Source organism: Ambystoma mexicanum, chromosome 7q (genome assembly GCF_040938575.1).
Source record: "Ambystoma mexicanum isolate Mex_15411 chromosome 7q, UKY_AmexF1_1, whole genome shotgun sequence".
NCBI classification, from domain to species: domain Eukaryota; kingdom Metazoa; phylum Chordata; class Amphibia; order Caudata; family Ambystomatidae; genus Ambystoma; species Ambystoma mexicanum.
In genome coordinates this window covers 621713474-621731314 of record NC_090941.1, presented here as the reverse complement: position 1 = coordinate 621731314, position 17841 = coordinate 621713474, and the positions used below count along the sequence as shown (strand labels likewise).

Here is a 17841-nt window from a genome sequence, read left to right as displayed (position 1 = left end):
AATTTCTGAAAATACACCATGAACTAATATACAAGTGTTCACAATTGGATGAATTGTACATTTAGATATTTGTGTTTGCCCTATCACTACATGTATTAATTACAGATGATTCCATTTGTCAAGGTTACTGCTAGTGAAGACACTTTCTCAAAACTGTTTTGCTCAAGATCACAAGGCACTCCAGTGCAATCCAATGTGAACACCTATTAAACAGTAATCCAAAAGCACAATGCAGTGCACACTGAACCTGAGGGATGCAAATAAGATGAAGTGATTGTCTTTCAAATTAATCACAAACCACACTTAAGTGTCACCTCTATTCAGACTCTCCAGCTTGTAGCGATTTTGCGATCCCGCAATATGCCGCGAAAACGGCCGTTTTGCGCAAAATGCCGCAAAAACGGCCGTTTTGGGCAAAAACAGCATTTTTTTTCAAAAAATGTATTTTTTAACATTTTTTTTCTAGTAATCTGCAAAAAATTACTGTTTTAAAAAAATCAATACTCAGGGTGCCAGGTTCTCAACTTTTTTTTTTTACACAAGACATAAAATGCGCTAACACATCTCACCACTTGCACCCCAAAAAAGTGCAGCCCAATCCACAAGGGACACATGAATGGGCACATTTTATAAGCACGCCCATCCAGATGGCCTTTTTCACCTCCTTGATCAAATAAAGTGGCGTTTCTGTCAATTTAAAAGCGCATCCCTCATTTCCAAGCAAGATGCACTTTTAAATGTGCAGAAATTGTAGGCAACACTATGCGCACGGGATGTGTGGCTGCCACTGCATGACAGGGTCTTTCCTGACCCTGTCATGCATTTCCTTTAAGGTATGAACCGCTGCTGTGTCGCTTGCATTTCTGTTCCTCAAACAGGATAAAAATGCATTTTTTGGGTTGCATTTTACAGCGGCAGGCACCTGGAGGGCCTGTCCCTGTGAAAGGCGCTGGGAGCTTGCAGAACACTGTCGGGAGAGCGATTCTATTCAAAGTACTGCCCATTTTGATGACAAAAATCTATCGAATGTTACAATTGACCTATTTCGTCCAGTACTATTCGATCCATTTTTATAAATACTGAACATGTGTAACGAGGGTGTCACCCGCTCCCCATGTTCAGTATTTTTGGTCTAGGGTGGTTGCAGAAGTGTTTTCCCCTTTTTCCTCAAAATTGGAGGCGGGGACAGAAAAAAAAAGAAAATAACGAAAAAGGGACCCTGCGGAGTCAGATCCGACCCGCGTTAGAGGAACGGATCTGGCACCGCAGGGTTGCCGGGGAAGCGGCAGTGACCAAGCAGTTAAGTAGGGGAGGGGCGGGGTGGTGGTGAAAGGTACATTTTGGGTTGTTTGGCTGAAATGCAAATCAATTTGCAGCGAAATTGACTACGGTCAATTCCGCCGCAAATAATTACACTTCGGTCAAACAACCCAGAACACCATTCAAGGCAGCTGGTCAGCGCACAATTTGCGCTACAGCTGAAGCCTGTGGAAATGCGCCGGTCACCTTTGAAAATAAAGTGGCCTGCTCATTTGGAAAAATGGGTTGTCTAAAAATAGCATATCCTCTGTTCTTTTTTTAAATGTCCCATTATTTGAGGAACTGGGTCAAAATCTACATTTAAATTTTTTTTAAAAAAAATGGTTACACTATGAGAGAGAGGGAGAGTGATGGGTGAGATGTGAAGTGATAAGCAAGAAATCAGAGGGAGAGCAGTGGGTCAGAGGTGGAAGCACTGCACAAGAGAGCAGAGGAAGCAGTGATGCGGTGGGTGAGGCAGAAATTTGAGAGCGAGCAGAGGTACAGAAAGTAGAGGGAGCGTGTGGTCAGTGAGCCAGAAAGCAGTGAGGAAGCAGTTGGCCAGAAAGAGGCAGTGAGCTGCAGATTGGGAAAAAGGATGAGGGAAGAGTGCGATAGAATGGGAGAAAGGATGCAAGATGCAGAAGCAGCACAAAAGAATGAAGGACTGTATATTGCGGGAAGAATTGTAGAGTGTAAAGGTGTGAGTTGGGAGTATGATTTGGAGTGTGGCTGGGGCTGGGGAGTGCAAATTGTGACTTGACAGTTTGACATAGCACGTGAGCATTTGTATGACATAGTGAGAGGTTAAGGAATGTAAGTTGTGATGGAGATTTGGTGAGATGTGTGTTGGTGAGAGAGGTGTGTGGGTGTTTGGGGGATTGGAGAACATAGAAGGGGAATATTTTCAGCATTACAATAGATAATGATAAATTTAGTTAATACTATTAAATAGGCATGAACATTAAACCAGAAATGTAGCCAAATCAAACACTGTTCTGCCAAGCCAGAGACATCTGGGACTCTTCCTATTAAATTAATACAAAAGATACATAATGATGATACCCTGGCTCTCTTGTAGCCTTGCACTCTGCCTATTTCCATCAATGTGGCAATCTTACACCCTCCAGTTAATACAAAATGTCCCGCAAAAATGCAGCAATAAATAAAGGTTTGTGCTGCAAAATTTGCCATTCCATGCCGCAAAATTTGCCATTTAATGCCGCAAAATCCTGGAAGGTCTGTCTATTGGGGCAAATACACGTATCTATGCTAGTAAAACAGTATTACACAAAAGGTAAATAAAAGGGAACTGTGTTGTCTCTGATTCTAAGGGAATTGTCCTCAATGTGGTAGGGACAAAGCACATGCTGTGCCTTTAGTGAGGTGAGTGGAGCTATGCACATTTTTGGAGTGTGTGACATGGGAGTGTGAGCAGCGCATAAGTGACCTTCGATCCCACGGTGAAAAGTTGGCATCTATGCAGAAGGATGATAGCTTGTAACGTAACACGGGCATGCCTGGATCTGGAAAGCAAGGCAGAAGAACCACGGCTAAGCACCACTGAAAAGAAGAGGAAAGAGGTCAACACAGTAGCAGCTGTGCTCCACCGTGTGCACCAAAAACACAGCCGGCGTCCCCCTGCTGTGTATGGGGTGAGCTGCCTGGCTCTCATAGGAAAGGCGTTTTGTGTCTTGGCAATGGCAAGAGGTGGACAGAGAGGTTAATGGTGTATCAGTGTCATGGTGTTGATACAGGTGATGAGCTGCCTGTCCCTCCTGGGGCAGGTCGGTAGTACGCCCTGCCAGTGCCCAGGAACTGGTGCAAGTAATGCGCTGCATGGAGGGACAGATTAGCCATTAAGCTCAGCGGCCTAACCTCGCCCGGCCTGCAGCATCGCAGCCTCCAGGCTGGTGCGCTAGAAGTTCAGCGCTGCCTGGCTGCATGCGATCTCTACCCTCCTCATTGCCTGAGTGCAGGCAGAGCAACATAATGCAATAATGCATGATTAGTATCACACCTCAAGCAATTCTGATTCATTCTACGAAGCCTCCCTCCCACAGCCATCATTGTACAGCGCTAGCTGCTTGCTAGAGTGTGCATATGGGGTGACTAGATCAGTCATCCCATGTCCACATCTAAAAGGCTCAGGACTGATCCCTCTGTAAGGGCCTAATTCATGGCACTGTACGCGTGGTTTGCACTGGTGCAAAGTGACTTTGCACTCCCAACAAACACCCTGATTCACAGAGTGGTGCAAAGTGTAATGTTGACAAGCAACGTGCAAAGTGACTTTGTGCTGCCAACAAACACCCTGTTTCACGGAGAGGTGCAAAGTGTAATGTTGACAAGCAACGTGCAAAGTGACTTTGCACTGCCAACAAACACCCTGATTCACAGAGTGGTGCAAAGTGTAATGTTGACAAGCAAGGTGCAAAGTGACTTTGTGCTGCCAACAAACACCCTGATTCACGGAGAGGTGCAAAGTGTATTTTTGTCAAAGCAAAGTCACTTTGCACTGAAAAAGTGTTCTTTGCACGCCCATTTAGCCTGGTGCAAAGAGTAATTTTGCAGTGCAGTGACTTTGCTCCGGAAAAATACACTGTGCACCGCTCTGTGAATCAGGGTGTTTGCTAGCGGTGCAAAGACACTTTGCACCAGTGCAGTCACTTTGCACCACACTGAAAAGTTCCATAAACGGAGGCCCCAAGTTTGGTGATTGCTGCAGAGATCTTTGCACGCGCTGCAGGTCATAAGTTCATGTCCCAGAAAGGCCAACTCGACTTTTTAAATGTATGGGATTGACAGGTCATCTGATGTTGACATCATTGTGCAAAGCAAGGTGGCAAACGATTTATGAAAACATAACAACCAGGCATGTTTCTTTTTCAAATGGCCCATAAAAAATGCATTTTGCACATTGACTGATTCGGAGCTCAGAGCCAGGTGTTGAGTGTGTGTGTGTGTGTGATATTTTCAGAACTGGTCTGCAGTCTCATACTGCCCAGGCTAATGGTGGCATCCCACCTGTCCCGAGATCGAGGGCACAGCACCCCGTAGTGATCTGCCTAGCTCTACTTTGGCAGGCGGGCATTGTGCACTAGGTGCCATGTCATTGTCCTTGGGTCAGTACTGCGGGTTAAATGCTCGGCTCTTTTCAGGCGCTCGTGCAGGTCCTCGCTTGCAGGGCTTTCCTAGAGCATATGCTTTTTGGGGTTTAAATGCCCAAGATGTGCAATGCAGCGGATAAAGGTGCTGAGCTGTCTGGCACATTGTGGGTGTAATGCCCTGGCAGCGGGCTGAAGCTGATGCAGTGCCGACATGCCTGGCACACCTGCCACTGTGGGTGTTATGCCCCGGCAGTGGGCTGGTGATGACGCAATGCCGACTTGTCTGGAACACCTTCTATTGTGGACACTGTGCCCTGGCGCTGAGTTTATGAGGCTGCACGCCTGGTATTGGGGGTTTAGTTCCCTGGCAGTGGGCTGCCGTTGACGCAGTGCTATGTTGTCTGTCACACCTGGTATTTATGCCCTGGCAGTGAGGGGGAGACTGATGGGGGCGCTGTGTTGTCTGGCTTTCCTAAACATATCTGGTATTGTGTGATTGAATGCCCTACACGTGGTGCAACGCCAATCAGGTGCTGGGTTGCCACCCTCTAGTGTGGCACGTGTGTGATGTGAGCTGTCAGTGCAAAGCCGCGGGTGCATGTGCCCAGTTGCCTGCCTCTATTGGGACAGGTAGTCATTGCACGTTGGTTGCCCTGGCAGTGGCATCGCTGATACAGGCGCTGGCTTGTCTGACTCTCCTTGGACAGGTGGGTATTGTGGTAGCTGCATTGTGATCATGCAGCCCCTGTGCACGGTGTGGGTGCACCCCAGGCAGTGCCATGCTACTCATGCAAGTGGCGGCTGCCTGTTTAGGCTGAGGATAATGGATATGGAATCGGAATCTAACCAACGCCAGGGCTATCAGTGGCACACACAGACGCAGGGTCTGGGGGCAGAGGTGAGGGTGGGACTGACCTGCCAGCCGCCTCTCCCGCACGTTTCTCCACAATAAGTCCCAGGCTTTGGTGGTCGAGTCCCGCAGCTGCTCACTCAGCGACCTCCGGAGCTGCTGCTGCTTGCCAGACTTCCTCTTCACAGACATGGTGGCGACCCTCGGGGCGTCTGCTCAGGGAGCCCCGGGCTGGCCCCCGCCCAGGGAGTAGCATGGGGGTGCCAGGCGCCTCTGCAGCCCCTCGAAGTCCCGCGTTCAGCGCTGCAATCTGTCACCACCCAAAAGCACGGCACACAGGGGTTCCGCAGGCAGCATCAATCCGACCGTCAGCAGAGCTTCGCGACCCTCCCCTCTCTCCCCCTCCTCAACGCCGAGATAAGGGCAGACTGCAGCCTCGCCTGGGCGCTGCCTGCGGACACAGCTGGGAGAAGGCGCCCCCACCCTCCCGGAGAGAGAAGCAGAGTCGTTTGCCTTCCCTCCTCCCTTCACCCCAGCCCGACCCTGGCTCCAGCCTGACAGGTTCCCCTCATCTCAGGAGGAACACCCCCAACATCCCCGAACTCCGTGGAGCCTGCTTGCGAGTGCAACCAGCCCCCTTATGCTGACCCCTCACCCACAAAACATGTCCCGGAAATTGATTAAAGGAAATCGTTTCCCCCAGTAATACTATGTGGCGAACATCTTTCTGCAAACGCCAATTTTCCTAAAATGCCACTCAAATAAATTGAAATGTGTAGAGACTGAGAAATGCTTCTGTGTTGTCATTAAAGGTAGACCCCTCCTTTTACGATTTCCCCAGAAACTCCACAATTGGGATGTTTGCAGACTGCGAGTCTAGTTGATGTCGGCATATTCTCCGAATATGCATAGACACATGGCAAACTATTCACAAAATACAGTGAGCGCGTGAGCAGCGCCCAGCGCTATTTCCAGGTAGTTTGGTGTGCCTTTGTTCGTATTGTTACACCCCTTTTTGGCGCCGCCGATTCGGCGCGGGCCGGTTTGGCGCGACTGCGTTGGCGCGGCGGCCAGTTCGGCGCGTCCATTTTGGCGTAGAAGCCTGTTTTTGTTGGCATCTGTCAGGTTGTTTGGCTTACTGTTTTTTTGCATGCTTTTTTTTCTCACTTTTGCGTTGTGATCTTTGTCGGTGTTGACAGACAGGCAGGATTTTAGGACCCAGCACGTATGAAATGTAGTTTTCTTATTTGTCCTCCTTAAAAAAATCCATGGGTCAATAAAACGATCCTAAGGTAGAACCAATATAATCAAACCTAAAGGATAAGCCATTTACTGAAATCGGACAACGCGCCTGATTTACCAAAACAAGCATTGGCAACGCCATATGTTTAGCTTTCAGATATCAAGTGCACCCTCAAATATTGCCCTCATATGCTCGGCATAGTCACCACACGGTAAGGCATAACCCTGCATGTGCAGTTGCTGCCACCCTACGCCACATGGATCCATAATGCCCTAATAAAGCACAGTATACACCATCTACATAGAATAATGCACGTATAGTCATGTGGGTAACTTGTGAGTTACGCAGGTGCCCATTTTCCAGGCAGTTTGCTGTTGCATTATTGCCTGACATTATCTTGTATTTTGTACTTTGTATTTTGTTGGGGGTGGTTTAAAAAGCAGAAAGTCCCCAAAAGTCATCTCAACGCTTTCAAAGAGAATGCAACAATACTTTTAAACCTGCTTATACATCTTCTTTTGTCCTAGATCAGTGAGCGCATCATCCAAAGGAAGTAACACAGCTCCTTGTCACCCACCAACCTGGCAACTAAATTGCAAGTGTGCTTCATGGTCTGGGGTTTGTGGTTATATATTTCCTCAGTTTTACAACGTCCCAGAACTCTTTGTAGCCCTCCCCATGTAGCAGAATTTGCCGCTACACAAAACAAGGAGTAAAGGAAAGAGTGGGTGGCAAGTAGCAAGGAAAAACATTTTCCTTAAAAACGAAATAAGGTTACTCTAACAAAAAGTATAGTCTACAGACAGCAGAAATAACTATGCTACTGACACAACCTGCCTAAGATCTCAAGTGACTGTTAAGGTTGGATTTGAAGTCGTAGAGAGGTGGTGTTTATACTTCAAGTCTCATGGTTTAATTTGTGGTGGTATAGAAAGAGTGTTTGTACCTTAACATTGTGTGTAAATACATTTTATAAGGCAGCATCAGGCACTTTTATGAATATAAACACCAAATATTACAGATGAAAGTACAGATGTAAAAAGTGGTTGAAACAAAGACACTATTCTTAGACATTTAAAAGAAGTTGAATCAGCATCAGGTGTACAGGATTGATAGACTAACTTCTGTAAATCCAAATGGCATGAATAAGGAATGCAATTTTCATTGCTACATATAATAATTCTCTCTTATGCTTCACATATACATTATTTTGAGTTTATTACATTGAATATTACTGTGATCTATAATGTAATTCTATATCATTTTATACATATCATTGTTAGCGTACTCACACATAATGTGTACTATGAGACATAGCAATGTAAATATTATATATTTTTCTAGTACTGCCTGATGTTTACAATTATATTTACTATTGACCTTTCACCAACACAAGTATCTCAAATGTTTGAGGATGTTCTCATATTGTCCTGTGTGCCGGTATTTTCTTCCTCATTTAGTTTATTGTATGCAAATTCATTTGGACGTATTTTCTGTTGCTATTTCTGCTAGTTATGCATGTGAAATAGGGGAGATAATGCTGTGCCTTGTGGTCGATGAAATGAATGCATGAATGTGTGTTATTCTTTAGAGATGGATATGAAGGAGTTAAAGGGTATCCTAGGCAAGGGTTTTATGTTCCAGCCTGTGGAGGCGTGCTTAGCAGTGAGGACAGGAGTCTGCAAGTAACACAGTCTCTTTTTTAGTTGGGCTTGTGTGGTTGTCATGGAACGCTATGGTTTGTATTCTGCAAGGTTTCGAGCTGTGAAATGCTTTTGATTTGGAACTAGCCATTTGTGCACCTGCACCCTTTGCTTCCCGTGTGCCTTTAGCACAGAGAAAAACGACTCTCACTTCATAAATTTGCCCAAACCTTCGTTGTCACTGTAGTCCGACGGACTACATTACCCAGCATCCCGTGGGCAGTATTTGTTGATCTTTCAGGCGCTTCTGCACCAGTGCTTCTGGGGCAAGACGGTTTTCAACGCTATTTATACTGTGACTTGTAAGCCTCTCCTTTTGGTTTGGCTTGTGTGGTTGTGATGGAACGTTATTGTTTGTATGCTGCAAGTTTCGAGCTGTGAAGTGCTTTTGATTTGACAACTAGCCATTAGTGCTCCTGCACCCTATACTTCCTGTGTGCCTTTAGCAGAGAGAAAAAGCACTCTCACTTCATAAATGTGCCCACACTTTCATTGCCACAGTAGCCCGGCGGACTACATTACCCAGCATCCCCTGGCTAGTATTTGCTGATCTTTCTGGTGCTTCTGCGCCGGCGCTTCTGGGGCAAGCTGGTCTGCACCGAATGTGCCGCTTGCTGCCCTGTGACTTTCCTTTTCTCTAACTTTTGGCTTCTGGTAAGTCTCTTTCTGCCTTACTGGCTTGCTAGTGTCGGACCTTTTCTAACCATGGGTCACCACCCTTAACCTGATCTGCTTCTCGTTGCCCAAAGACTGAGGCTCGAGAGGATTGTTGAAAAGTATATTTGCAATTTGCGTTGTGTTGACACACCGGCCCCCAAGTCCCGCTAAGCAATATAACAAACCCAAGATTAGATGAGGGCAACTTCCCTAACACGCTTTTCTCTGCCCTCGTGGCTGCTTCTAGTTGCTCGGCTGATCTGGGCAAGTTGGAACCTTTGATAACTGCAGATAGGGAGCCTGTACCAATTTTTTTATCAAAGATTCTCAGACAAAAAATGTGTTTGATACTCCAATTTTACTGGCTCCAGCTGATCAGCCCCTGCATGGTGCAGTGTCTGATTACTCTGGTTAGTACTTTTTCTAACACTAATATGATTAAGACAGGGGGTATTACCTCCTCCATAAAACTCTCTGACATTAAACTGTCACTCTTGTACACCGGCTCCCTAAGCAAACATGCTATTAACATATATGACTACATTCGGGATGAAGACATGGATGTGATGTGTGTTACCGAAACCTGGTTTAAGGACTCAAGTGGTCCCACGATAAGTCTGGATACCCCTCCAGGCTTTAGCTTTTTCAGTGGGGGAGTTGCAATTTTAGCAAAGACCAACCTGCACTTCTTCGAACTACCATCGAATGCGCTGGCTGTGAGATCATACATCTAAAGTTTCTTCAAAATGAAAATAGCAGCATAAACGTTATTTGCCTGATTTTAATGAACACTTGGCACTTCTCTTAGCCCCTCCCCCCACGATAAACCCAACTGCTTTACCATCATAATGAGAGATTTTAATCGGTTGTTGAGAGACCCTGTAGATAAGGAAGCTTTAGACCTGCAAAAACATTTGATCAGCTTGGATTTCATAATTCAGAACACTGAGTCAGCCCACTCAGGTGGAAATATTCTAGATTGGATTCCCTCTAGAAATGTCTCCATGAGGATTGCAAAAGTGAAAGAGTGGAGAGGAGGGCACTACACTTGTTAATTTTATGTTGATCCAATTCTGTAACTGAATTCAGTTTTACATTCCAATACTTTAGCCTAGAGCTGCCAGTCCAAATCGGTCATGTAGCACAAGGACCTATCCAAACCTCGAAAACCAAAAAACAAAGTGAAAAACACCTTGTTAGGAATGGCGCTTCTCAGTTTGCCCCATAAGGTTGCTACCAATAGTAGGTAAAAAACGTTTTATAACGAAATTGCTCACGGTATAAAAAATCAAACAACAAATGGATTTTTACTAATGGGATATGTTTAATTCACATTCCTGTTATTTTCTTTACAGTAACGTTGTTCATGAAGGATTTGAGTTTTCATCCCAAGTTGCCCATAATACTTAATTGCCAATGCATTTCGGATTTAACCTTCTTCAGGGTAGTATGTAGACAATACTTTAGTGCCATATGTCTAATTTTCCATAAAAAAAACATATGCTTATTCATTTAAGGCATATTAACAAACCATGTAGTTAACATTTAACCAATAAAGAATCACATACCATTTTGTGTAGAAATAGTCTGTGCGCACCATAGTAGACAGAAAACAAAATGAAAACACATTTTCAGTTAGCTGACATGGTGGTAAATATTATTTGCATTTTAAACGAAGACATGTAACTGAGGTGCTCGTTCTACCTGGGTTGCTGTAATTTTCTTATGTGTGTGCTGGCTAGTACTCATAAAGTCGCTGTAGAGAAAAGAACAGACTTCTACTACTAGACTGTTGGAACCACTAAAATTATGGCAGGGTTTCCTCCTAGACCCCTTTCTTACCGTACGCCGTGTTCGCACGAGAAACATTCGCCGAGTGAGCCACTGTCAAGCATGCTCGCGCCGGCTTCAGATTCCTTTTGTTGGTCTCCATGGAGACGGTGCGAGGCGTCGTGGTCCAGCTGGAGCACGTACGCCTCGTGTCCCACCCCCGGGTGAGCGCCCTGGGGTGGGGATGTCTCCATGGAGACCATGTTCTGTAGGACGCTTAATCTAGAGCTGGAAAGCAACGTAGAGTCTGACTGCTATGTAAAGTACGTTGATGAGTTGGAAAAAACTAACGTTTAGCCTGCTAGCACAACAGGTGTGCAGGGGTATGCTACCAATTTAATGAATTAGCTAAGTGGTTATAATGAAATGCTCTAAATGGTGAAAACAAACTTTTAGTGAGAACACACATTTCAACCACCGCATGACGTGCGACGGGAGAGGTGTGTATTTACAAAACTCGAGGTCAAAATGTAGTGGGCTAAATGTATAGTAGTCAGTGCAACAGAATGAATTTAGTAATAATGCACTGTAAACACGGTACAACCTTAGCTATTACTAATCATAAATAAAACAAGAAAAAAGAAAAATTGGGGTAAAGCTCACAAAGCCTGTTGTAGAGTCAATTTGGCTACTAATATCATAGTTAACATATATCCACAAGCTAGATGCTATACAGTCACATTGGTCTAGTTACAATGTACTAACGTTTCTTTCAACCAATAATCGTTTACAAGAAACACATATAGTTGATTTCTTCATTGAGCCCCCTTGGTGTTAAGGAGCTCAATCGATCAATCCAGAAAGTCTCTCTCTGGTCCATCCTTTTCTGGAAATTTTCGTGGAGGTCTCTTTTCTCCACCACCTCCAAAATTACAAATTGTATCTGGGCTAAATTGTGTTTTTTGTCCTGCCAGTGTCTGGCCACAGCTGAATTAGGATTATTGTTTCTTATGCAAGACCTGTGTTCGTTCCATCTGCTATTGGCCACCCTGAGAGTTTGGCCCACATAGTAAAGACCACACAGGCATTTAATGGCGTAAATAACATTGTGAGAGTCACACGTAGCAAAGCTCTTGAGTCTTATTGTCTCCCCTGTGTATGGGTGCTTCACTTATTCCCCTTCCATGAGGATTGCAGACATGAGGGTTGTACCTGGTCTGACCATTCTTTCGTGGAGTGCATCTTTTCCCTGCTGAGTAAACCCCTCCGAGTACTCAATCCAGCAAAAAATATCATGGAAAGAAATCTGAATAGAATGAGCCCAAATGGCCTGGAACTATGTCTTAAAATAATTATGCATACCACTTTGGATACAGACTCTCCCGAAACACTGATAACTGTATATCAAACCCACTTAAACTGCCTCCTAGACAGAGTTGCCCCTCTAAAATCTAAGACGGTCAGAAATAAGTCACTCCAACAGTCTTGGTTTACATCAGTCCTGGCCACTTTTAAAAAGGAAAAAAAAACAGTCTGAACGTTGTTGTGTTAAAAATCAAACTGCTGAGAATACAGTAATTTGGAATACCCTACAAAAATAATCTTACAAAAATCTAATCTATGAGGCTAAAAGGGATTTTTATAACAATGAAATTGTGTTGGCAGGAAATAACGTAAAGAAATTAAAGATTTACAGAAATTTTGAGAAACCTATGTCCCAACCCCAGTCTTTTACTCCATCCAATGAAGACTGTAGTAGGGTACAACTTGCCTTTGCTAACAAAATCACAACTGCATGTGACAGAATCAGCAATTCTTTGATCACTGACCCTCAACAGGAAACTCGGGCAGTGGGATATAAAGAAGTCTCAGGTTTTTTCTTTAAATCAATATCTGAGGTATAGATATAGACCTTCCTCAACTCCACGCGTCCCTCCTCCTGCCCCGGTGAGAGTCCTCCTGCTAAACTTATTCTGCACTACACTACAGTCTTTTCCCCTTTCTTGACTTGTTTTGTTAACGCCTCTTTCAGCCATGGTTCTGTCCCTGAATCCATCAAGCATGTTATGGTTACTCCCCTGCAAGAAAATCGGTTTTGAAGCCAAGAGAGCCTAACAATTTATGCCTCATTACAAACACCCTCTTCCTATTGAAAGTTGTGGACAAGGTAGCAATTATCCAGCTCCAACAACTTCTTGAAGCTTTGGGTATTCTACATCGTAAACATTCTGGTTTCCGAGCCAACCTCAAAACAGAAAGTGCCTTACTAGATCTCGAGACACACAATCTTGAGGTTTTGGAAGAAAGTGGGTCTGGGCTGCTGATACTTTTAGACTCGTCAGCTGCCTTTGACCTGCCTGACCATAAGCATCTACTTGATACCTTGTCCACCATCAGCGAGTGTTCTGGAGAAGCTAGAAAGTGGATTGGTTCCTTCCTGTGTGATAGGAAGTCAAGGGTATGCTGGGGCGATGCCTCTTCTGACATTGAACCTATACACTGTGGTGTCCCACAGGGGGCATGTTTGTCTCCCTCATTGTTCAATCTTTACATAAAGTGCCTTTCTGACCTCTTAACCATCCAGGGAATCATTTTGTTAACTATGCCGACGACCCTCAACTCGCGATGGAGTTGAGTGGAGATTACAAGGCCGACTCAATCAGACTAGATTACATCTATGGTTTGGTATAAAGTTGGATGTCCAGTAACTGGACATGTCTGAATAGTACAAAGACAGAGCTGATGATATTTGCATCTACGCAAGCCAGAGCTAAATGAAGTTCAGACAATACCCACATGTATATTGAGGGAAATTGTATAAACATCATGCACAGGGTTAAGACGTTAGGAGTTTATGTTGAAGCTTCCAATGGCTCTGACACACATGCAGACGAGTTGTCAGCAGCACACACTACAATCAAGAAGGTACTGATACCCACCAAACCTCTCCTGTCCCTTAAAAATCGTCACACTCTGGTCCGAGCCATTGTTATGCCTCGCCTGGACTATTGCAATGCCCTCTTGTTTAGGGCAAATAAGAACTCCATACACTGACTCCAAATTCTTCAAAATGAAGCAGTGCAAATTATTTGTGACATCCCAAGGAGATAGCATATCTCCCTGGCTAGGAAGAACCTATCCAGGCTGAATGTGTTAGATAGAATCCATTTTAAGGCCCTTTCCATGACTTATAAATGCATCAATGGTGATGCACCCGCCTACCTCAAGGAACAAATGACACTCTATGCCCCTTTCAGATCACTCCATTAAAATTACTGTGGATACCTGATTGTTCCCAGATGTAAAAGAGCTAGAGGCTCAGGCGGTCTTCCCCGTCCTTGCTGCTCAAGTCTGGAACAAGCTACCAATGGACCTACGCCTGGAACCACAATACCTGGTGTTTCGGAAACACCTAAAAACCTTTTTATGTGGTTACTTTCTCCTATGCTGTGACCTTTGCTATTCGTTCTGCTGACTCTTGGTGAATGAGCTATGTTTTGTCCAGTGTTCCAAGTCCACTGCGTTTGTGTTAGCACCCTGATGCCTGCAGGCTTTGGCGCTCTATAAATAAAGAACATAAATAAATCATTGAGTGACATTACAAGTATATGCTGAACACGTATTTAATGTGGCTGTGTATGCTATATTCTTGAATATTTGTTGCGGCATGAGATTGCGTACTTTTTAAAATGAATGAACCCACTTTATGAAACAATGTACACATATAAGTGCCTATTTTGTCCTTTCAGAAGAACCATCTTGTGGGGATAACTAAATGTATTATGGATGGACTACTTGAATTCAGCCTTACCATCTCGGGCGAATGCATCCATGTTAGCCATAGGCCAGTGCCCATCCAGCCTCCACAAGTTCAGTCATCCATCCATAGGCCAGTGCCAATCCAGCCTTGCCGAATTCAGTCATCCATCCATCCATTGGCCAGTGCCCATCCATCCTTGCAAAGTGCAGTCCTACATTCATTGGCCAGTACCCATCCAGCCCTGGCAAGTTATGTCCTCCATCTCCAGGCCAGTACCCATCCAGCCTTGGCAAGTGCAGTCATCCATCATCAGTGATGATTCAGCCTGGCTGAATGCAGGCATCTATCCTCAGAACAGTGCCAATTAAGCATTGCCCACAGCGGTCAAATATTCCACGACCAGTGCCCATCCAGCCTTGCCAAGCTTGGTCATCCATTCCTAGCCCGGTACCAATTCAGACTTCTCGAGTGTAATCATCCATCTCCAGGCCAGTGCCCATTCAGCTTTATCAAGAGCAGTCACCCATCCCAGGCAGGGGCTCTGATGGACCAACTGGCTCTCCCCCTCGCGGGAGACGTCTGCAGGGATAGGCTTGCAAGGGGCGCACGCAGAGGCAGCGTGTTTAACTGAAGCTGTCACGTGGGAGATGCCGATAATTAATCTCACTTTGTCCCGCTTGCTGCGATCTCCAGTCGACATCAGGAAGGATTTGATAAGCTCGGCACTGTCGGGTGCTGTGCGCGTCAGCCGAGCCCTGTGACCTGAGGTTGTCCCCTCTCACTTTTCAGAGCCACAAGCGAAGGAGAATCATACACTGCAGCAGGGTTTCAGGGCATGAGGACAACAACACGCGTGTTTTTTCCCTCCGGAAGTATGCATTGGGATATTGGGGGTCATTACGACCTGGGCGCAAAGGGATACCGGGCACCGGTAATGACACTGGTGCCGGTAATCCCTTTGCGCCCTATTCCGAGGTCCCTTTGCAGGACCCTCCCTTAACGCCTGGTTTTACCAGGTGTTATGGACGGGACCCGCAAAGGGATACCGGGTCAATAACGGTACCGCAATTTGCGGTACCGTTATTGATGCCTTCCCCTTCCCATTGAGCCCTATGGGGGCTCAAATGGGAATGGGGAATGGCTTTTCAAATGGGGACTTACCGGTCCCGCAATGGTCGGAATAGACCGGTAAGTCCCCATACCACCAAGTCGGTGGCGGTACCGGCATTGGTGCTAGTCATGGCGCTATTAGCGCCATGACTAGCACCAACCTCGGAATGAGGGCCATTGAGTTGAAGAAGGTCTATCGTAAGAGAAAACGAGTATCGCTGACTAGGAAAAACAGACACCGCGTTTTGCACATCACGAAGGAAGAGATGCCGACCTGGGGATGGGTGACGTCACTTGACATGGAGTAATCGGCACTCACCTGGAAGGGGTGCATGACTGCACTCGGGCCTGGCTCTTGGCATAGATGGCTGCAGCGGTTCGAGGAATACCTCGATTTGTATCCTAGCAAGGCCCAGGGACGCATTGAGTAAGATTCAACACGTGGCTCCTCAGAACCAACCAGGCTTAGGTGTGGCCGGGTCAGTATCAATAACAATTAGATCTCTGGGGCAAAGGGGCTACTCTGAGCCTCCGACATTGCCAAATGAAGTTATTTAGAAATGATGTGTATTCTTGATGCATTTGGCAGCTATATAATAGGGCTTGCACTGTGTTTATGTGCACTTTGATTCATTATTACATTGTAATGTATTTTATGAAATTGTTTGCTCCTTCTATGGACTGAAAACATTTATCCTAAATAAACATAATCCAACCTGCTTTTAAGAGCTGCACATAACTGCTGTTCTCATTACCCAGTTAAATGGTAGTCACTGGTTAATAGCATCACGACTGAACTGAGTATTCACAAAGCCCCCACTCTTAGTAGCGTGTAATACAAGGAAAACAATAAGTTGCGCAAATGGAAACTTCATTTGGAATAACAACAAACCTATACATAACATCACAGCAATTCACATGGGAAGTGAGTGATGTCGGCGGCCGGGCCACTGAGTGAACCCAGGCGCTGCTATTCTTTGGAAGGCATTCAGCCGTATTTATTACATGTATTACATCCCAAAATGCGACAAGACGCAGTCCATGAATGTCATCATACACAACCTGGTAGTTACATGCCTGAGCGTAGGAGAATGGCCGTGGCCATCACCCTGCCATGCCCTGGGAACAGACCTGAGGGAAATAGTGACCCCGCAAATTGACCAGACCCCCAGTCCTGTTCCCCCATCCGCTTACTGGCGAGAACTGTGCAATGAGCACCTGCACGACACCGCACCTTTCTGCGCCAAACCTTGGACCATAACATAAATCAGCAAGAAGCCTCCTTAAAGTAACCCCAATTGTTCAGCCTATGACTCAAATCAGTGCAATGTGTCCCCACATACCGACCCGATCCCCCCTAAAAATCCAACAGCCTTTCTGTCACAAATCAATAAACACTGCTGCCTCTGCAGCTCCACAGGTCTTGGGCCTGGTAAAAAGAGAGCAAGAGCATCTCTTGCTCCCTCTCCTTATACACCGGGTGAATCCCTCAGTACCGGGCGTCTGGTGCCGAGCGGCAGCACATGAGAATGGCGTAATCACGCCACTCAGTGCCCGAATACCTTCCCGCCCCTTCCTAAGCAACTCTCTCCTCAGGACCCACAAACACGTCTCCCAAGACGCCGACCCGGCATGGTCCCATGGCATGCTATTGGAACGGGGCAGCCGAACGAAAGTAGTACTTCATTGAATACAATGGGCTGGTTCGTGAGCCTGATCCTGCCAATGAGGGCAATGTGCCATTCAGGTCTGATTCATGAAAGGAGGGGCAATCCCTATAGGTGGCCTTCTTCATTTGCCAGCTCAGTGCACCTGCATCGCATGAATTCCCCATGTGAGCAAGGACTCCAAACAGGCCGAAGTGCTTTCTCACACACCATGCGGTGCAAAGGCGTAAAGGAGGAGATCAGGGCAAGAGCTGGACTAACCACCAAAAGAAGCCCTGCAAAATGTCATCAAACCAATCCTGTAAGCACCAATCTTCTCGCAGCACCAGATCTGCCCTCTCCCACTGTCTTGCAGTACCTAGGTTTAACCTAAAAACCGCGGGAGGAGCCAGTTTCCCAGTCCAAGCAGTCAAACGCTGGAACTCCATAGCCCTTACCTACAGACAATAACCCTCCCTCCTATCATTTAAGTCTGGAGTTAAAAATTGGTTCAACAACCAGCCTCTCCAATGAGGTGCCCTCTTCCGTACTGCCTTCCGCCCTGAATTTCCTCTATATGACTGCCTGTTTGCACTTATGTTATGTTGTATATGCTCCCTGAGCCCGACCTACCTGTAACCATTGGTCCTTTCTAAATGCTATTGTTTCATATTTTCTCCATGTATGTAACTC

The 17841-nt window shown here is 45.8% G+C and overlaps 1 protein-coding gene across 1 annotated transcript in view; it reads right to left on the bottom strand.

The window, feature by feature from the left end:
• STARD13 (StAR related lipid transfer domain containing 13) overlaps positions 1-5745 on the bottom strand; it is a 634151-nt gene extending 628406 nt beyond the window's left edge. Inside the window, exon 1 of the mRNA XM_069640770.1 lies at positions 5325-5745. Within this exon, the coding sequence (XP_069496871.1) occupies positions 5325-5451 (127 nt within the window). The 5' untranslated portion in view covers positions 5452-5745. The remainder of the gene's footprint in view (positions 1-5324) is intronic.
• Positions 5746-17841: the final 12096 nt, after the last annotated feature.